Genomic DNA, 21,646 nt, shown 5'->3' on the forward strand with positions numbered 1-21,646 from the left:
GACAGAAACATCAAGGATGACTAAGGCTTTACCAAAATGTGTTTCTTCTTTTATTCTTTTTAAAATAACTGATAAAATGTAAAACCTGTATTTTTAACAGATTTTTTTAAATAAATGGGTTTCATTAAAATACTGAAAATGTCCTGGTGCGTTTGAAAGAGTTAGGTAAAAGCATCCTCAAATGAAACAGCTATTCCCCTCTGTTTCTAGCTATTCAAATCATAGTCTCAATTATTTATTTTAAAGAAAACTAGTCATTTACACACTCAGTGCAAACTCTTGTTTGTATAGGAAAACTAGAATATAAAAGAACACCCATCTTACATTCCTCCTCCTGATCCCAGATGGAGAGGAAGGGTTTACAGAGCATTAAGGCTCAGAGAAGGTCAAGGCCTTGCCCAAGGACACAGCTAGTCAGTGACAGGCAGCTCAAGGAGCTAGGATTCTACATTCATGATTTTCCAGAAGGTCCAGATTCCCTCCTCAAACTCCATTAGTACCTTAGCAAGAAATGTCAGTAATGACTCTTATTCAACTTAATGACCTTCTCGGATCACTACAGAAAAAGAAAATCCTTACCCAGAGCATCCAGGCTAGCAATATTTTGTCTGAATGTCTAAAGGTGCTAAACACAAAGATGCTTCTGGAAAAAGACACATCTCCTTCTAACCACAACAGGCTGGAAGCAAAGGGCCATTATAGGTGTTGAGCAGCTACTGCCAGTTGAATGCTGTGGGTTCAATTCTGGCTAAGACTGGGGAAAAGCTATGACACCAAATCAAACTGGACCCTGAGCAGCCCACAAATCAGAAGACCACTGTCCTTCATAATCTAGCTGAGGAGTTTAACTGCCAAGAATTCCCATTGGCACTGCCATAGTTCATGGTGTAACACCCTCCCTCAGGAGAGTCACTAATCCATGTTAATGCAACAAGGCCCTTTATAAAGAGAAATATGAAATTTCCAACAGCACAGAATTGCATGCAACACATCTACATGCATAATGATGCAAAAGAAAAACACCTAGTTGGTGGACACTTAGGTAGAGGATCCTGATTGGTTGAGAGCCAATAATGCTTTAGACACAGAGCAGAAAATACCGAGACATTGGAGAGAGGTCCTGCTGACAGTTATCTGTGCCAAGAGGTCACTCTTTCTCAAACAAGTTTTGATCAAAGTGCGACCTGTGAGCTTAATGTTTCTGGGAAAAGACAGTAAATCACTGAATTTTAAAGCTCCAAAAACAGATCTCATTTGATCCAAACTCCCTTATTTTATAGAAGAAGGAACCAAGGCCAGGAGGGGGTCACTCAATAAGTCAGTATAGAAACTAAGATATGAATGAAAGAGAATCGGGTTAGTTAAAAGAACTAGGAATAACTGGGACAATGATCAGCATCCTGTAGTGTCTGTATGTGGGAAAACTGCAAGCCATCTGGGTAACTGGAACCACTCCCACCACTGCAAGCCTGTGTCATTCACTCTGCCAGGGAGGAGAAGCAAAGAATCCCAGCAAACTGCTTTCTGCATTTCTCTGCCTTGCTGCCTGATTTTGGAACCCATACCTGGCCTCCTAAGTCCTGCATTATTTTGGCAATAGTGGCAGACACTTCTGCAAAGCAAGAGCTACCCAAATATCTATATATAACAATAATAATAGCAAAATTTAGCTTTTACTATTTACCAAATCCTGTACTTAGCACTTAGTACATTAGCTCATTTGACTGTCACAATTACCATAAACAGGTTTTTTACGTATAAAGAAAAAGGTTTGGAGAAGTAATCTGCCCCAGACCAAATAGCTACTAAATGGTAAAGCCAAAGTCCAGGTTCTTACCCATTAGGCAATACTTTTATATGATGTTTGCAACATAGAAGGTACACAGTAAATATTTTTACTTGAATGAATGAGCCAGTGGAGGAAACATTCATCACTTCTGTTTATAAATACAATAGCAAGTATTGCTATACTTGTAGCAATTCTTACTTCAAGTAAGAATTTGAACCTTAAACAAAACTGTCATTTGGTGAAAATATTCCCTGTGACTTTCCTCTGTGTAAAACTAAGATGTGTGAAATCCACAGCCATGTAAATTTCAACACATCTATTATAGGCAATGGTTTATGACTATAAAGAAACAGAAAGGCAATTTGAATAAGCAAATAATTAAATTGTCAAATCATTAAAATTTTCAATGAAAATATTTTAAATGACCCTCTGATATAATTTCTTAATCTTTTTTCTGTTTTCACACATTAGCCAAGTTCCCTGAGGGTAATATATATTTACAATTTCTATTACACTACCTTCAGAGATGTCAGCATAGACATCAACAAAAGGGCTCACCACTACCAACAAAGGTCCAAAATGTCCTGGTTTCTAAACCGCTCTCTTTGTCTCCAGACTTTTCCACCTGCCAATCTGTACTCATCTTAATCTTCCTTAGGCAATACATTCAGCTTGCTGCTCTGATGCTCAAACACCTGCAAACATTTCCTTATCCTAGCATGTCAGATATAAAGACCTTGAGTCCAGCTCTTACATCCTCCTCCCAAATCACTTCTGTTCAGGTTAGAAAGCTCCTCACTTCTCACAGATTCACAAGGCTCATTTTCACCTCCATGCCATTATGTCTGTCCCTCTGCTTAAAATGCCCCATACTCCAACCGTCTGCTACCCAAATCATTATTATGCCTAGCTCAAGTTCCACCTCCTCTGTGAAACTCCCCTGACCACTGTTGATTTTGATCTATCTGAAACACTCACCTCCCAAATAACCCATGGCTCATTCCTACTTCTCCTTCAGATCCCTGCTCAAATGTCACCTTATACGTATGGCCTTCTCTCAGCACTCAGATGCTCATCCCCTAACACCAGCACTCCCAGACCTCTTTGCCTAATTTATTTTTAGTTTTCTTCATAGCATTCGTCATCATCTTGCATATTCTATATTTACTTGTTTATTTATTTACCATCAGCTTTCCCTTGCCCAGAATGTAAACTCCATGAGGGTAGGGAATTTTGTGTTTTGTTAGTGGTTTATCCCCAGAACCAAGAATATTGCCTGGCACAAAGTAGATGCTCAGTAAATACTGGCTGAATGAATGAACGAATCTTTCTATCTTTAAAATTCAAAGGTCTAGCATATTCTATACTGTTTCATTTAGCACTTAATTATAGGTAACATAGGAATGTGAATCTTTGTCTCTTTTACTGTATTCTCAAGCAAAATATGAATAATTTTTAGTATTCTTCCATATTTTCCTCTCCTTCATTCATGCATTCTTTCATTAAACATTCATCAAATATATGTTGATATTACATGTCCTTATATGCCAAGTCCTATTTTTTTTAGCTAAAACTTGAAGAACTGACAGTTATACATAAATATACACACAACACACAGAGGCAAGAAATAATACTGGAGGAAAAAAGAGTAAAACGAAGACTAGTAAAACAAAATAGAATATGACTACGTGAGGATAGAGTGTACAGGGTGAGTGTGACAGACTGAGTGGGTAGAAGAAAGGAAAAAAAGCCAGAATGGTGAGAGACTAGAGTAGGATGTTGCCAAAGTAATCACCAGATGCAAGTGCTTAATATAAACCATACCAAAGCAGACATGCAAATATATTCTACGTGAATTTTTTAAATTCACATTTCAAAAGTTATCTGCCAGCTACTCTGTGGGTGAAAATTTGATTAAGACTAGCGACATCTGGTGGATATTTTTGAAGTGATCCTTGAGTTTCTTTACTATGAAAACACTATGAAAACGCCTCCCTGCTTCTGGACTGCCAATCATAATGTGTCAGGGCTCCACATTACTAAGGATACTGTCAGGAAATCATCTTTCTGCAAGACCCAGGTTATCATTGCAAGAGGTAGTCAGATTTCTACTAAGGACCTTTCTGCCTCCCAGCTGATGTCCAGCTGTCTTCTGAAGGATGTATACAAAATCTGACACCATGATCCTTCTTTTACAAGGTAACTTATTACTTAAAATGTTCACATTCTTTGATGTAGTCTTAAATGAGGAAATAAATTAATTATATACAATGTAGGGGGCAGAATTATATACAATGTGGGGGAAGCTAAATTGTCTAACAACAGAGGTCAAGAAAATTACTGCCATTATAATGTTTACCAAACATGTGTACCAACATTAAAACAAACATTTTACCAATTTTATATTAACAAATGTTAAGTGAAAAAAACAAAGTAAAAAATGCACACATAATATGATCTCACGTAAAAAATGTACATAGAAAAAAAGACCAGAAGAATATATTCCAAAATATTAATATTAGCAGTGGTGGCTTCTGGGCAGGAGAATTATGGGTTTTTTAAAATCAGAGTTTGCAATATTTCTCAAATGCTCTGTAATTAACATACATTTTGCTATAACAAACTTTAACTCTTATAAACGGTGCATATGTGCTGATTAATTGCTAGAATTTTTCAACCTCTGCCTGATTTTATTAATTCCAGAAAAAGATGATGAAGCAATGCCCAAATGAGCTAGAATTTCCACAAAAAGGAAAAGTAAAAGAAGAAGGCAAATATATTACAATTCTGTTCCAGGATCTGAGTCCTCATGGAGAAGTCCCTCAGATGTAGAACTGTACTGAAATTCCAATAATGTCATCATATTTCTCTCAACAATACACCAGAAACTTACAGAGGGCTCTGTTGGCAGCAAGGAGTTACAGAATCTCATAACCACTTGGGTCCCCATCTTCAGAGTCCCTAGAAGAGCCAAACCAGGGCACCTTAAAACAGGAAGAATAAGAAATGTGCAAAATGTACAGCACAGAAAAAAAAATTCTAAAAGCCAAACCAACCTAGCTGGGGTCGGGCCCCTCTCCCAAACCTACCAACTTAAGTAATCTTGTATCAGAAATAGGACCCTGGTCAGCAGGAAGTTCATCCCAAGATATTATAAGCACAACAGGGTTATCCTATTGGCATTTAAAACCCAGTCACTTAGGTTTTAATAGTAATAAAGTAAAGAGCAACGCTTCCCTATCCTTAGTCAAGCAAGGATGTATTTTCCCTCTACCCCTATACTCTTCAGTCAAGGACAACAAGAAGTATTGTGAAGATAATCAGGAGAAATACCAGGAGCTCTGCTTCTGACACTTACTTGCCTTTAACCGCGGGAATTCCGTTTTAACCCAGAAAGACAGCATTTATAATTCTAAGGCAGAAATTTGTATATAGCATATGAATTTTACAAAGTGCTATCATTTACATCATCTTATTTGACCCTCACAGTAAATAACACTTGAAATAGGTTAATTTTCTAACCCTCAGTAATATAGAGAGAATAGGTTAGGGAGTTGCTCCGCCAGTTAAAGGTGGAGGCAGTCCTCCCTAACCCGCTTCTTCTGAATCCATTTGCAGTAGGCCTGTGCCAGAGAACAGGCCTGGAAAATTGTAAAAATGTTGATGATGATGGTGGCAGCCAACATTTGACTACAAACTATGTACTGTTCCAAGTGCTGTAAATTCTCACACTCTATGAGGTTGATACTATTATTGAGAATTTTTTGTTGTTGTTCTAGGTTTCCATTTTCAAGACTCTACCCATCTTCGGGAAATCATCCCTTTTAGGGACCACCCGAGAGGCAGCGGCATTTGGGGAGGATAGGGTACAAGTTGAGAAAGGGAAGCGCGTCACCCCTCCTCTCTAAGCTTTGAAAGTCTGAAGTGGAAACTGCACACTAATCTACAAGGCTCAGAGAGGGTTTGGACCCTGAAACTTTAGCCTCCTTCTTCCCACTCCATTCTGGCCCCCTCCGCACGTCCCCAGTTCGGATCTGGATGCTCAACCGGTGGTAATAATATTTTCCAGTTATCCATCACTTTTCAGCACCTACCTTTTATATTATCGGTCCGTCTGGTTCGGCATCTCTGTCCCCAGCCCATCTGGGCTCGGCCTGCCCCTGCGTCCGCGTTGCCGCTGCATTCCCGCTGCCATGGTGATGAGGAGGCCGGCCCTGGGCCCGGCCCGCCTCCAGTCGGCCCTCGCCGGCCTTGACTTCGCCCCCTGCCTTCCACGGCCCGCCTCCTTCCAACCCAGACCCCGCCCCTGCCGTTCCAGACCCGCCTCCTAACCGCCCAGACCACACCCCTTACCGGCATTGACTCCGCCCCTGCATCCCGGCCTCCCCACGCCATTCCAGACCCGCCTCCTAACCGCCCAGGCCACACCCCTTACCGGCATTGACTCCGCCCCTGCATCCCAGGCCTCCCCACGCTGGTCCAGACCCCGCCCAGGTAGCTCCGCCTTCTGCTAGTGGGAGCCCGGCCCCTGTTGGCCCGAACCGCTTCTGCGCTGTGGGTCGGAAGGCCTCTGCGCTGGCTGGGCTTTCTAACTGCCCTTAGGCTGGACAGGACCCGGTGCAGTTAAGTACAGCTCAGGCCCCCGCCCTAGAAAACACACCAGGCATGTTCCTCAAGCAGTTTATTAATCCTAGTGGCCCCGCACCTTCAAGAACCAACAGTCTCCCTGAGGGAAGTTTCCGGGCCTCGCTGTGCTGTATCAGTGACCAGTGACTGGAAGTCCTTGTAAGCAATGGTTGGAGAACGGCTTCCTCTATGCCTCAGTCCCTGAGGCATTTGTCTGTTTAGATCTGGAACCCTTGACCCAGCCAGCTGCTGAGGAAATTGCCCAAGCCATCCCTGGGGGCTGTGTGCAAAAGCTCACAATGCTTTTCCAGAGCACCTCCCTTCCAGCATTGGAGATTAAGATGTGTAAAAGGGATACCATTCAATAAAGTCCAACAAGATCAGCCCACGTGCTTATAGAGTAACCAGTGCTTTCTGCATTTTCTTAAAGAGCAGGAGCAATGGTGGGGTTAAAGACCTACCTCCCTGCATACTTGACCTAACCTCATTTTGTGGAATTCCATCCTCCCATAGCTAACCCAACTACAACTCCAAGCTAATGGTGGCAAATAAGAATCCTAAGGGAGAGACTGGGGACACCCACAATTCCAGGGGCTCCAGAGTTCTTTAAAGTTATATAAAATATGGCCAGTACCCCTGTGTGCCACCCAATTCCCCAAAGCAGTAGATTCTCCCCACAGGAGTAGTGGTAAATGATGGGCTGGTCCCTCCTCCCGAAGGATCACACCAGGGTCCCGTTCTTGCTGTCATAGCGAGGTGTGGCCTGGGGGAACCGAAGGGTCGCATACTCTGTAGCATTTTCTAAATGCAGGTGTTTCACTTCATGGGCAGACCGTGGCTGGGTACGGCTGCACAGTTGAATGTCTGCGTAATGTAAGCTGCTGTCTTCCAACAGGAGGCCTTGACTCCTCTCTTGTGACTCGTGCTGCTGTAACACTTGCTCATACATATGTCGTGTTCTTTCATGGCCCTGTGAGGAATGGACGGCATTAAGGGAGATTTATGGCTGGGTTTTGCCCCTCACCTCCAATGCAGGGCTAGTTAGACTGATGTTCCCTCACTTTGCTCCTTTAGGGGGAAAAGGAGGATGGACAGAACCAGCAAATTCTACAGATGAGTGACAGGTGTCTGTTCTAGGGAAAAAAGCTGAGTATGGGGATTGCATGTCTGAGCAGCCCCAGAGAAGAGACAGAGGCCTGTCATTACCTTTGTGCCATTCTGCTGCAGCTGTTGCTGCTGTGGCTTCAATGTCCATTTTCCTTGGCTCCCTGAGGGGAAGAAATCCAACTTGAATCCATTCTCTCTTCTCCATCTCTACTGAGATTACCCTCTTTAAATCACTGTTAAACTATTATGGCAGGCTTCCAGCTAATCTCCCTGCCTCCATTCTCACTTCTGTTCCTACATCCAAACTCCTTAGCAGGGTGTACAACCTGGCCCTTTCACAGTCTGGCCATAATATCTTCTATCTGCATTTTTCACTTGCCTGTGACATAGTTCAACCAACATATGTTGGTAGCCATTATATGCCAGCCTCTGTGCCATGTTCTGGGGGTAGAAGGATAAGCAGGCTGTTTTCTCTGCTTTGGGGAGCTTACGCCTGCTAGGGTAAACAAATAAGTAAACAGACTATTACAATGCAATGTGGAAGTGCTCAGCTAAACCAATAGGCCACTTTGAGTCAAATCAGTATGTTTTCTCTCTCTCTCTCTCTCTTTTTTTTTTTTTGCCTGAGCTTATTTCTCTGCCTACAAACACCATCCCTCCCTCCAATCCTGACTTGTGAACTTGCTGTTATTCCTTTGATATCAGTGTCTTCCTTCATTCTCCCACAGCATGAGTATACATCTATTATAGAACCAGTAGATGATATTACAAGGGAGACAGTACACCAAACAGAATCCTTAGGCTACTGGGTTCAACACCAGTTCTGAACTTATCCCTTCCAAGTCCACTCCTCTTCTCTACTCTTATGCCCTTTCCAAAGATGCCAGTTCTATTGTCTTCTCTTCTCTAATGTGCCTCCCTCAGAGTCCCTCCCCGCAAAAGTTACCTGCTTTCTTTTTCTTCTGGAAAGTTGATGGGCAGCTCCTGTGATAGGAAAAACAGATCATCCATGTGCAAGAGCCCTGGCCTCTATCTTCTCTCCTTCATCATCTGCTCTGTGATCTTCTTAACATCCTGGGATGACCCTCCCCCACCTCCCTCTAACAAAGATTCACCCTGAGCCAGGTTCAGCCCCAAAGCATTTGTCAACGATACCACACCTCTCCCAAATGGATGGTTCTGGAAGGTGGAGTGGTACAACTGACATAACCAAACCCAAAATACAGCCTCAGACAACCAGGACTACATGCCAGGGATGTAGCTGGCTTGAGGGCTATTCTGAGATTGTCTAACATGCTAATCTCAGCAGAGGGTAAGGAAACTTGCCAAATAATGGGATATTTCTGGATCCAGAGACCCTCTTGCTGCTTCTTCAGTGCTTTTTTTTTTTCCTGGGGTCTTTGCCAACCTGGGACTTTCATTCTGACAGTCACAGAAGCTGCCACAATCAAGGCTAACTAGTTAGGGCCCCTCAAAGCCCTTTCCTAACAAGTGACCTCTCTCCCTGTTTCCTTGTCCTTGTTTTTAATTAACAGGGAAAGTGAGAGATGTTTAACCTTTAACATCCTTTGGAGAACTTTGTCTGCAGAGCAGGGAGCGCTGAATTTGGTCAGTGACTCAGCTATCCTGCCCACACCGCAGGACATACCTTATATATTCATTTCTGAGCCCCTGGGGTCCCCGATGGAGCCTGTGTGTCTGCGTGATTGTCAACTGTTTGATGCCCAGAGAAACAACACTTGTCTGAGGAAATAAGCTGAATAGTTTGGGGCTTACTCCGGTTGCTTTTTCTTGCAAGTATATTTCCAACTCTTACCAGAGCCAACCCTATTTGTCTGTTTGACTTCTCATTTCCCTGGGGAAGTTTCCTTCTTTTGCTTATTGAAGAGAGAAAGAGAAAGTGAGTTCTAAATTATTTTGACTATATTACTGTGGGGAAAAAATCAAAAATTTCCACACACATTTAACAGAAGTTTGTGTTTTGGCATGATTTTTGGTTTTGGTGCAGCTTGCTGCATTGAGAGCAGTTGGGTCTCCACCCAAACTCAACAGGCAGTTCAGAAGAAAAACTACTGTTTTTCTACTTCCTCTCCTGCCACTTCAGCTCTTGCTTTATATTATGACTGCTCAGCCTTATCCTATTATAGGAACTAGAGAATCTTCTAATTCCTTGCCCCTTGTCACTACTGTTTTCCTACTTACTTCTATTTAAAGGGATAGAGAAAATATTAATTCTAAAATACATAGACTAGGGCCATCCAATGTTAGTGAGCAGAGCCTGTTCCCGGGTTGGATATTGCACAATGCCTGGACATAATCCAAATGGAATATTCAGTTAGATTTATAAGTGACAGGATTTTATTTTTAGATCAGAATTAAGGAAACTAAATGGGCACTCTCCTACAGTGGTAGTAGAAATAAAAATTCACGTAATCCTTCTAGAATGCAGTTGGCAGTAAGTATAAAAAGCTCTAAACATAAATGCATATATCCTCTGATGTAGCAATTCCTAAGAATAATTATACATGTACAAATATGAATATTCATTGTCGCATTATTTATTATTGCAAAAAATAGGAAATATCCTGAATGTCCAACATTTGGTAACCAACTAAATAAATGACATATCCAATTAATGGAAAACTATGTAGCCACTTAATAAAGGATATTGGAAGAAAACCTAACAGCATGGAAAAATTTACTCTATATTATGTTAGTAAAAAGATAATAAGATATGTCTTGGGATAAAAACTGTTCACATTTGGAAAAGATATAGAAATACACTAAAATCTTCCTGTCACTTCTGGGTGCTTATATTTATGGTTCTTATTTTTTGCCCTTTGGTATTTTCCAAATTTTCTACAATGAATGTTTATTAATTTTGTAATCAGAAAAAATAACAACAAAGACTATTTTAAAATAAAAATCTCTTCAATGCTCATAGTATCAAGTCTCTGAAGATTTATTGAGATAGCAAAAAATAGAGGAGAACAATTTTATCCAGTCTTCTTAATATTTTTTAAGAGGACAAATAGATTTTGGTTAGAATGTCTGGCATAGTGTCTCTAGAATGGGCTCCAGAGTCAGATTGATGATGTCAGACTAGCTGTGAAGACTTCAGCAAGTTTTTAACCTCTCTGGGCCTCTGTTTTCTTATTAATAAGATGAGGATGATAATAGAATCCAAATCTCATGGTTTTATTCAGTAATCACGGGATTATTGTAAGGATTTAAAGAAAATAGTAAATGTAAGATATTTAGCATGGCTCCTAGCATTCTATGAGCATAAGTAAAAGTTGACCGCTAATGACTATCACTATCAGAGAACTGACCAGTAATGAAGAAAGAATACAAACACTTGGGACAAAAGGAAGCGGAAGAAGCTGTTACATCCCCTTCTTTATAAACTTTTCTAGATGTCCTATGTCTGTAGGACATCTCAAAGTTTAAAGGGTGCTTTATTTGTTTTTTAAATCCTGACAACATTCTGGGAAACACATAGTTTTGTTCTCATTTTACATATGAATTCAACTAAAGCCATAGAACTTTAGTATCTTACTCAAGAAGGCGGGGACCAAATTTCCTTTTATTGCTATGTCTTCTGTGTCTATCACTGTGCCTAGTACATAGTATATGTTCAATACATATCTGTTTAAGAAATGAATGGATAAATGAATTAGTAGTAGGGATAGGGCTTGAATCCAATGTACTGTACGGACTCCAAAACCTATGTGCTTTCCAATGTACCCGACTTGTCTCTCTAAATATAACGATGGTTTATTTATACATAAATAAGACATCCTCAAGATCTGACCCAGGCATGGAATGATGCAGCTAAGAAGGCAGTAGACAAGATAAAGCCAGGTCCAGGAGTTTATGGGAAAGAACAGTAACAATACCACAGATAATTTATTATGAGTTTTCCACATATAGTATATACTTTGCTCTTCAAAACAAACCTATGGGCCAGGCACAGTGGCTCATGCCTGTAATCCTGGCACTCTGGGAGGCCAACGCGGGTGGATCGTTTGATTTCAGGAGTTCGAGACCAGCCTGAGCAAGAGCAAGACCCCCGTCTCTACTAAAAATAGAAATAAATTACCTGGACAACTAAAAATATATATAGAAAAAATTAGCCAGGCATGGTGGCACATGCCTGTAGTCCCAGCTACTCGGGAGCCTGAGGCAGTAGGATTGCTTGAGCCCAGGAGTTTGAGGTTGCTGTGAGCTAGGCTGACGCCATGGCACTCTAGCCCGGGTAACAGAGTGAGACTCTGTCTCAACAAACAAACAAACAAACAAAAAACCTATGATCTAAACAGTGAGGCTATATTATCTTTATTTTTACATGTGAGGATACAGAGATATTAAGGGACTTGCCTAAGGTCACATAGCAAATAAGTGTGAAAGTTATATTCAGATATTTCACGGATATTCTCATTCTTCCTGTTTCCGCCTTTTTAAATAAACATTTCTCCCAAGTTGATTTGCTCAGTCTGGGAGGCAGTATTGTGTAGTGGTTAAAAGTGTTGGCTCTGAAGACAGGCATGCTTGTGTTGGAATCTTGGTTTTCTTGCTTATGGCTATGTGTCCTTGGGCAAGTTAGTTAACTTCTCTGATCCTCAACTTCTCAGGTGGCTGTAAAATGGGAGGAGGGGTAAGACCACTTATCTCACAGAAATGTTGGGAAAATTAAATGAGATTGTGAAGTGTCTGGCACATAGAAAACTCTCAAATGCTACAATTATTATTATCATCTGGGGAAGGGAAAGAAGAGAAGGACAAAGAGCAACAATGCCATTCCAGCCCTGCCCCGGCCATTCTGCAGACAACTGGCTTGGCTCTGTTTTCTTATGTCTCCTGAAAGGAGTAAGCACGGAAGGTGGTGCTGCTCTGGTGTTGGAACCAGGAGGAACCAGGCCAAGGCAGGTGGCAATGGAAGGCTGGCAGACAACTATCTCCAGGCTCCCGATTCTCAGTTCCTCCCCATTCACCAACAGAGATGTTACCCTCTGCCCTTCAGCCCTACTCACCATCTTCCTCCACAGCAGAACCCGTTTCCCATGGCGCGCTGTCTCCGAGGGAACCCAGTTGTTTTTCTACACCAACAGGCTTGTGCATTTCCTGGTTCCCGGGTTAGCTTTCTGTGGCAGCTCCCGGGAGCCTCTGTGAGTGTCAGATTTCAACCTAGCAGGTTGGACTTTGGAAGCCACCTGCTGGAATGATTCCCAGGTGACTACTGCCAGCCAAAGGGTAGAACAATACATAGGGATTCCAGGTGAGAGCTATCTCACCTACAGGATTTGAAGCTTCTTTTGATGAAGCCATGAACTTGAGTTTCAAGCTTCAATGAAAAGAAACCCGAGATAGAAAAGGGCTCTGGGTTTCTTTAGGAAATATTTCTCCACTACATCACGCTATCTTTGAAATATATCCTCTATAATGGATTAGCATCTTACCTTATGTTTGCTCAGCACCGCTCAGGTTTAATTGAGTTTCACATTCCAGGTAATTGGTACCAATTTCTTATTATCCCTGTCCAGAATCTAGGTTTGGTTACTGGAGTCTCTTAGAACCTTAAATTTAGGAAAATGGATTCCTTGCATATTCTCCCTTGCCTTTTGAAATTAATGTAGGCAAATCACTTACCCTTTTACTGCCTAAGTTTCCAGGACTGTGAAATGGAAAAACTGAACATAATATCTAATTCTTTTTCTGGTATAAAAAGCAGATGATTCTATGATTGGAATGGCGTCAGCACTTAGCCATTCACTTCCCCATCCCCATTTCAGAGCTACAGAATCTTCACTTACCCCTCAACTCAGCTTCTTCCAATGACCCAAAGTTAGACTCACTTCACATTCACCAGTAAATAGGATGCAGCTGAGCAAATTCATCTGGAGGAAATATGGGAGAATTTGTGAAATGCATAATTCTTGTCTTCAGTTCTCTCATCCCATCTTTAGTGTCTTCCTCTGATGCTTGGTTATTTGTGTGTCCCTGATGGATGTGCGGGGGCCACCACTCTGCTCTGCACTCCAGAGTACCCTGGACTTTGAACTCCTCCCCATCTTCTTGTGGAAAATGGGGATAAGAGTGACAACCTTGCAGGATTATGGTGAAGATTAAATGAGATATATGCATGTAAAGCTCTGGTCCAGGGCCTGGCACATGGAAAGCTCTCAGTACATCCTAGCTATTGTTATTATTGTTATTATTTCTGTTCTGAGGTAATTATCAGGTGGCACAAAGCATCTTGTTTTATCTTGTGCCCCAATCATTCCCCTATTTCAGGGCCATGCTTCTCCCCTGCATACCATTCTATACTCTACCATTAACTGTTTCCTTTTTGTCCTGTTACCCACCCCTCCCAACCCAGCTCAAAAGCTATTAATGATTTCTTCTTGTGATCTGCAGGATAGAGTTCAAACTTCTCAGCCTGGCACCCAAAGCCCTCAACAATCTGGTCCCTTTTTAGCCACATGATTTGTAATTTTTTCAAAAAGCACCTAAAAGATTTGTACATGACCAGAAACTCCAAAGAAACCAATAGTGCATTGTGGTATCCCCTTAAGTAGTATTAATAGATGTCTAGAATGATAAACAAGGGTATTGATTATTCCATTGAAGTCTGTACTAGTCAGTCCATGACTGAAATAATTATTTTAGGTCTAGATATTGAATTTCAAGTTACATTGTCAAAAGGCAGTGTGTTCAAAAGAAAGTTGGCTGGATAATAAGTGAAGTGGAAAGTATAAGATATGGTTAAAAGAACTGGGCATGTTTAGCAGGGAAAGAGAAGCTTTAGGAGGACAGGATGGTTATTTTTAAATATCTGAAGGACTTTTAAGTGAAAGAAGGATTGCATTTGTTTTCTGGAAATAACCAGAACCAATGGGCTGAACCAATTACTGAAATGCAGATTTTGGTTTAACAAAAGCAACAATTTATAACAGTTATGGCCAAAAAGAAAATGGAGTGGGCTACTTTACAAAATTTTAAGTTCTCTGTCATTCGAAATGCTCCAGAAGAAGGTTCGTAATAACTTTAAAAGAATTTTAATGGGGTGGGGATTTGGACTAAATCAGAGGTTCTCAAATGTTTTCTAGCTAAGAAATCCGTCTTTTAAATAAAGCTCAGTTACAAAACAGATCAATGTCAAGCTGTTCTGGTTGAAGTGTAGGGAATCGTTTTATTTTTTTCTTCTCAATCAAATGTTAAGATTCCTGACATGTAGAGAATCATTTTGAGTAGAATCGTTTTATTTTTTTCTTCTCAACTAGATGTTGAGATTCCTGAAAGTAGACAATACAAACCCATAGTTTTTTTATAATTTATGTTTACAGTGTATATCCCCCATGGTGTATTCCTGGGGGTTTGATAAATATTTATTGAATGAATGAACACTTGAATATATCAATAGTTATTTCTCTGAGATGTGCTTTCGTTTTTAATAGATGGCAATCCTTTAACCAAAGATTGAATTCCTCAAGTGAGGGTTATTATCCTGGGTGTCCACAGATCCCTAAGAGCGGTATATGAATCTCAAGAATTGTGGGAACCTATTCAAATTGTATTGCCAAATTTGGGAGCAAGTGTATTTTTCTGGTGAGCATGTGTAGCTTTTGTTGGATATTCTGATGGGTCTGTAACCCTAACAAAGTTAAGAAACAACCACTTTAATGGAAGAATTTTAGGTGTCCACCACAGCCTGGTAAAAAATATATTTTGGGGCAGGGAAGTCTTCTGGACACTCCCCAAATCATACTCATGCATGCTGTCTTGCAGAGAGTAATTGAGGGGACGGATTCTCAGGCTTTGCTGAATACATCATGCCCCCAGAGGATGGGAGGTAATGGGGTTCAGTGATAAAGGTAGTGGCTTCTGTGTCTGTGCCCCTGTGTATGCATACTCAGTCCCTCAAAATCAGTGACCATTTCAGTGGACAGGCCTTAGTATGAGAAAACAAAGTATTCGCTCCAGGGCTTTAGGCAACTCTCTCCAGCCAAAAACCATTTTCCCAACCCCTACCCAAAAAGGGCCAGACAGTCTGGAGACCCTTGTTTTTGTGTCTCTAATCACCAGCTCAGACAGTGCCCTCTGGGCTGTTTGGATGGCATATCCCTTTTCCCTCCCAGGATCACTCTCTCTTTTGTTGCATTGTGAGAAAATTATGGCTAGGAATTTGATCTGGAGCCAGTGTCAGCTTCCGGGTGTGATCTCAGCATCCAAGTGCGAGCTCAGGGTGCTGTGACGTTGTGCACATCTAACTGAGGAGCTCTCTGTCTAGCTGGCAATGACCTCCTCCCTCCCTGCCCATCCCATCCTCCTGGCCACAGAATAAGAAGCAGCACAAACAAGGCCCTGAGATTTGGGTTTATTCAGCTCCACCCAAAACTAAACCAAAGGCTATGACATGTCCCTTGGGACCAAACCATATATTGTGGACCATGCGCCCTTCCCTTCCCCCAAAGATGCTGCTACCTCTGGAGTGGTGGGCAGCTGCTGATATCAACATGGGAGGTAGAAAGGGATTTGCTGGGTGCTGGGTCTGTGGCCATCAAGGCTCAACTCTGGCTGCCTCCTCCTCTTCCTCTGGATCAGGAGGTGCAGGGAGCAGGGAGATGTAGACCTCATTGACCTCTGTGTCCAAATGTCGGCCACCCCGAGGTGCCTCCAGGTTAAGGATGCCATCGTGGGAGAGGGCAGCTCGGACTCGCCAGGGGTCGACATCAGCAGGCAGGACATAGGTGCGGCAGAACTCTCGGGATATGAAGCCGTGGCGGTCCAGGCGCTGGGGGTGTCGGGCGGACACCTCCAGCAGGTTGTCCACAGTCCTCACGGTCACCTCATCAGGGGTAAAGTGGCTCACATCCAGAAATGCCTGGAACTTGCCCTCACTGAGCCTAAGCTCAGAGGCCCCTGCCCTGCTGCCCTCGCCAGCTCGAGCGGCCCGAGGCCGGACATAGTAGCCATGGTAGAGCGTGGGGGTCAGGATCTCTTCTGGCAGGAGGCCTGAGGGGCAGAGAGAAGGCAAGAGGCAGGATGAGAGAGGATGAGGTGGGCCCGGGGGTGAAAGGAGAGGAGATCGGGACATTGGGAAGAAGTAGGGAAGCGGGGAGGGGGACACAGCTAGGAGGAGGAGAAGACAGCTGGGAAGGGGACTGAGAAAGAAAACGAGATGGTCGAGGAAAAAGGCAAACCAAATTGGGCCTGGCCTGATAGAAGGGGAACAAGAAGGCACGCCAAGGCAGGCAAGCGGCAGGTGTCAGGGCGCTGCAGGCACCCAGTCTGCCCTGAGGTCAGTAGGCAGGGGAAAGAGCCCTGCTTGGAGGGGTTGAGGGGGACTCTTGGGTGGGGGATGGCTCGCCCCAGGATATCAGTTAAGCCGAAGTGGGGTGGACGCCAGAAATGTTGGGAGGTCAGCCCAGAATTTCAGGAGGTGGGGGGAGAGGCAAGGGGGTGGCGTCTGTGCCGTACCTTCTCCGAAGCGCTGCTCACCCAGGCGGCTCGGGTTGGCAAATTCGTACTCGGTGGTGGCCGGGTGGGCATGTGGCACCGAGCGGCCCGACATGGCTGCAGACGCGGCAGCGGTCCTGGCCGGACGTGCAGCCCCAAGAGGCGCAGCGGGACCCCTCCAGCTGCCCAGAGAGCCAGGGCTCGGTCGGAGGTGGGGGCGGGGTCTACACCACCCAAAATAGTGCCGAGTCTCTGGGGGGAGGGGCGGGGAGTGGGGGCGCTGAGTGTGAGCGAGGAGGGTGTGACCAGCGCCGCCTGGACCCCCAGTCCCCTCCCCGCACACCCTTCAGCTGTCGCAGGGGGCCTTAGGGGACAGCTGAGGGTCCTGGCTGGGGAGCGAGCTGGGGAGGGGAGCTGCTGCCTGAGGTCGAAAGGAAGCCTAGCTGAGACCCTCGCTAACAGTTTGCACATTTCCACACCACCGTTTCTCCTCCTAAGTCGCAGGCACGATGCACCCTACTTCAATAAAGCACTCCTGGATTTAATGTTCTGTGAGCCACATAGGATGAAAGATGCAAAACAAACAAACAAAAAAAACCCTTTTCTGTCCTTTTTTGGGGGGCTGGGGTTTTTCTGCCCAGATTAATGTCAGGGTCCTCTCCTGAACCCAGGTCAACCCAGAGCACCACGAAGGTGGCTGCTGCTGACATGTTGACCGTCACTGCTCTCCTCCAGGGACCCACAAACAGTTAATGTCCCTGGGGCCCAGCCTAGGAAGATTCCAGTCACTGCCCAGGCCCAAGATAGCTGCTGGCCGATTTCCCTGGCATGCAAGACTGAAGAGGAGGAGGAAGGGCACACCATCAGCCTGCTTGGGATTCCTGACTCTGTCCTAGCTTCAGAGAACGGGGGTGGGGGTGGGTGCATTGGGTGTGGACAGAAAGCAAGTGAAACAAGACCATGACAAGTCACTGGCCAGCTCAGACGTGTTTGTGTTTCTCTTTTCTTAGCTCAGTGAGTACTGGGTATGTGTCACACTGCCAAATCCCTGATCACAAGTCTCCATGAACCGGCGGTGAGCTGGGATAATAAAACCCCTGACATCACCATTCCAGAAGCTTCACAAGACTGCATATATAAGGGGCTGGCCGTAGCTGCGGCTGAAGGAGCTGACCAGCCAGCTGACCCCCGACATTCATCTAGCCACCATGGACATCGCCATCCACCACCCCTGGATCCGCCGCCCCTTCTTTCCTTTCCACTCCCCCAGCCGCCTCTTTGACCAGTTCTTTGGAGAGCACCTGTTGGAGTCTGATCTCTTCCCGACTTCGACTTCCCTGAGCCCTTTCTACCTTCGGCTGCCCTCATTCCTGCGGGGACCCAGCTGGATTGACACTGGACTGTCAGAGGTGAGTCTCCCCTCTGCCAGAACAGGAGAGTCCTTGCTAGAACCTCCTGGGAACTTCTCCATCTGTCTTCCTTTCCTTCTCTGCCTAAGCCATTTTAGGCACATGTGTCTCCAAAAGTGAAGAAAAGTGAGGTTACTAGTGCCTCCCTCCCCCAGTCACCTGTTTCTATTTGATGGTCCTCTGCATCCTGTTTTTTATATTTTTCCATGTGTGTGATGATAACATTCTCTGTCCCCTAACTTCTGAGCAGGATACCCTTTTCTGGTTTGGTTCATAATAATCTGCAGAGAAGGAGCTGCCTTCAGACTCCTTTGCTCACATCTTCTAATACCTCAAACTCCTGACAAATTTTATCATCTCAAGTTTCAGAGCCAGGAGAGAATCCTACCTCATACTGAGCTTGGCATCCCCACTGGGTGGAGCTAGAGACAACAACCACTATTTTCTTCCTTTCTATTCCCTCTTCTGTAATTTCCCGGGTTCCTCGGGGCTGTGACCGGGAACTGGACTGGGTCCAAGCCTTATGAGGAAAGAATATAGATTGGTCTTGGGACCCCTCTTATCCTAAGAGGGTGGGAGAATGGGGTGAACAGATAAGGTTGACAGAAGCTGTCACAGATAACATTCTGATTTAAAAATATTCAAGTATGAGTAAATAGGAGCTGACCAGGCAAGGGCTTTTGGAAGGACAAGCAAGACCAGCATAATATTCCAGATTGGGTGGGTGGAAAATATGGCAGAGATCTGAGCAAGAAGAAGGGGCCTTTGTCTCACAGACAAATGACAAAGCCAGGCATTGAGGTTAGAGAGGCAGCAGAAGCCATACCCAGACCCATCCTTACAGTTGGTCCCCTGGGTGATGTATCTTCTCTTCCCTGTAAGATAAAGTTTGGACCTTGGGTGCCACTGTGGTAGCTCCCCTGAACCAAAGATCCATGCTTATTCAAAAAGGGATTTTTAGCAGAAAAGAGGAGAATAAATTACCTGGACAGAAAGCAAGTCTGCAGAGTGAAGAGACTGCACCAGTGTAATAAATATTCGTGTCATTTTTCCTCCCACCCCATTCCTTCACCTTGTTAATTCTAGATGCGCCTGGACAAGGACAGGTTCTCTGTCAACCTGGATGTGAAGCACTTCTCCCCAGAGGAACTCAAAGTCAAGGTGCTGGGAGATGTGATTGAGGTGCATGGCAAACATGAAGAGCGCCAGGTATGTAGCTTGCTTTTTTCTCTGATCGTTCATTCAGTGCATACTATAATATTCCAGGTACTGTTATCAGCCTCTAAGACTGGCAACATTCCAGTCCCACGCCATAAGGGTCTGTGTATCAGGGCTTACAAATCAATGGCCAGGAGATTATACTAGGGATAGACAATAGACCTGTTGTTGTTATTGTTGTTATGGCCAGAGAAGTGGCCTTTGTTGTTTGTCTTGATTTGATTGCTGTAGATGGGATGGATGGGATTTTCATTCTCCATTTAAGCCAGTGTTTTTCAACTTGGCCACATTGGAATCATCAGGAGAATTTTCAAAAATCCAATGCTCAGGCATACCCCAGACCAATTAAATAAGAATATTTAAGGGTTGGTTCCAGACATCAGAATTTTTTTATAGCTCCCTAGGTAATTCTAATCTACAGTTAAGGTTGGAGACCACTGATTTAGGCATACTGTTGTCAGACACCTAGTTGCTGTACATAAATACATTAACTGCATGGACCCTGAAGGCACTTGAGTTTGTAACTTTTCTTTTAGATGTCCAGGAATCCACTTCTCCTCTTTATCCCATCTTAATGCTGAGCTACATGGTTTGCCTAAGTTTCAGACCTGTATTCAGCTCCTAATACCCTATAGCCCATGTGGAAATAAGTTAATTGAGAGCCTGTTTGGATAAATGCTTGAGATTCAGCAGGCATAAGAGTCAACTACTATTTGGGGAATCTGATGAATGGAACAGCTTCTCATGACTGGGAGAACATTAAAATTACTTCTCACCGGTTAGGATAACTCAGAACCTGTGTACTAGGACAACTAGTACAGTGTGTCCTCAGTAATGTCCTTAGGCTGTTTGAATTTTGCTCATATGATTTAAATTTGGGTCATAGTCTCCCTGGATGGAGTCACTTTTTTTTTTTTTTTAAAGCAGTAGTCCTATTAGTCTGGAATATTCTGGGACATTCCTGAAGAGTCAGGGCAATTTCTGGGCTTCCTCAGGGACTCAGACCCTCAAGGCCAGGATGAGATTTTAAATCCTATAGGCCCAGCCAATACTGATCTAAACTTTTGAGAAATACCCCAAAACATATCTGTGCCGCAGAGTTTGAAAAACTATGAAGATTTGGGCTGTTTCATACTTCTCAGACTCTCACTAGTTGGATGACCACCTAGGCAACTTCATCTTAACCCCAAACCTGAAACGAACAGCTATTTATCTTTCCCTCATGTTGTCATGGCATTTGGTCTTCCCTAAGGGGGATGGGGATACCTGAGTTCTGGGCCAGTGGTATTATTTCCTGTTCTTACCTCTCTGCTTCTTTCTTCATTCTCTTGGATTAGGATGAACATGGTTTCATCTCCAGGGAGTTCCACAGGAAATACCGAGTCCCAGCTGATGTGGACCCTCTGGCCATTACTTCATCCCTGTCATCTGATGGGGTCCTCACTGTGAACGGACCAAGGAAACAGACCCCTGGCTCTGAGCGCACCATTCCCATCACCCGCGAAGAGAAGCCTGCTGTCACTGCAGCCCCCAAGAAGTAGATGCCCTTTCTCTAATTGCATTTTTTAAAACAAGAACATTTCCCCACCAGTGAATGAAAATCTTGTGACTAGTGCTGAAGCTTATTAATGCTAAGGGCAGGCCCAAATTTTCAAGCTAATAAAATATCATTCAGCAACAGATAACTGTCTTGTGTTCGAATATTCAGTATGCTTTTAAATAAATATACAAATACAGCAGACCCATTTAATCATCACATTATGATTTAGGTGCCTCCAGGGATTTTAGCATCAGAATAACTGGCTCCACCACTTACTAATGGTATAAATTTAGGCAAGTTACTTAATGTTTCTGGTCTTCAGGTCTTCCACTTACAACATGGAGTACAGAGTTGTAAGAAGTAAATTAAGGAGAAAAAGTATGCAAAGCCCCTGGCAGAGTTCAAGGAATATCAGTTCCTCTCTCTCTGCCCTCTTTGATTTCAGCCCTCAATTTCAACAACTGGAACAAATCTGAATGAACTCTGGATTAACACCAC

General features: G+C 43.7%; 4 protein-coding genes across 8 annotated transcripts in view; 1 reads left to right on the forward strand and 3 right to left on the reverse strand.

Annotated features, from left to right (window-relative positions):
- The window catches only part of DIXDC1 (DIX domain containing 1), an 80,197-nt gene extending 73,766 nt beyond the window's left edge, over nt 1-6,431 (reverse strand). For 2 of the 4 annotated variants that reach the window (XM_069470896.1, XM_069470895.1), the window contains exons 1-2: nt 5,884-6,431; nt 4,683-4,750 (exon numbers count right to left, since the gene is read on the reverse strand). In XM_069470896.1, coding sequence (XP_069326997.1) covers nt 4,683-4,750; nt 5,884-6,184 — 369 coding nt within the window. In that variant the 5' untranslated portion in view covers nt 6,185-6,431. Of the gene's footprint in view, nt 1-4,682; nt 4,774-5,883 lie in introns of all 4 variants that reach the window. The other 2 variants (XM_069470897.1, XM_069470900.1) reach the window with 2 other exon arrangements.
- Nucleotides 6,432-6,461: 30 nt separating this feature from the next.
- Nucleotides 6,462-12,676, reverse strand: C6H11orf52 (chromosome 6 C11orf52 homolog). The gene is made up of 4 exons (XM_069470903.1): nt 12,556-12,676; nt 8,469-8,506; nt 7,622-7,683; nt 6,462-7,385 (listed from the first exon to the last, which is right to left on the reverse strand). The coding sequence occupies exons 1-4, from the start codon at nt 12,585-12,587 to the stop codon at nt 7,137-7,139; spliced, it is 381 nt and encodes a 126-aa protein (XP_069327004.1). The 5' UTR covers nt 12,588-12,676; the 3' UTR covers nt 6,462-7,136.
- CRYAB (crystallin alpha B) lies at nt 9,094-21,293 on the forward strand. Of its 2 annotated transcripts, XM_069470901.1 has the most exons (4): nt 9,094-9,130; nt 17,992-18,390; nt 19,477-19,599; nt 20,946-21,293. In XM_069470901.1, exons 2-4 carry the CDS (start codon nt 18,190-18,192, stop codon nt 21,147-21,149), a joined length of 528 nt encoding a protein of 175 aa, XP_069327002.1. In that variant the 5' UTR covers nt 9,094-9,130; nt 17,992-18,189; the 3' UTR covers nt 21,150-21,293. The 2 variants fall into 2 exon arrangements, with proteins under 2 accessions (XP_069327002.1, XP_069327003.1); XM_069470902.1 differs by lacking the exons at nt 9,094-9,130; nt 17,992-18,390 and adding an exon at nt 19,192-19,267.
- HSPB2 (heat shock protein family B (small) member 2) lies at nt 15,884-17,192 on the reverse strand. The gene is made up of 2 exons (XM_069468954.1): nt 17,003-17,192; nt 15,884-16,537 (listed from the first exon to the last, which is right to left on the reverse strand). The coding sequence occupies exons 1-2, from the start codon at nt 17,094-17,096 to the stop codon at nt 16,083-16,085; spliced, it is 549 nt and encodes a 182-aa protein (XP_069325055.1). The 5' UTR covers nt 17,097-17,192; the 3' UTR covers nt 15,884-16,082.
- Nucleotides 21,294-21,646: the final 353 nt, after the last annotated feature.

This window comes from Eulemur rufifrons, chromosome 6 (genome assembly GCF_041146395.1).
Source record: "Eulemur rufifrons isolate Redbay chromosome 6, OSU_ERuf_1, whole genome shotgun sequence".
Lineage (NCBI taxonomy): Eukaryota > Metazoa > Chordata > Mammalia > Primates > Lemuridae > Eulemur > Eulemur rufifrons.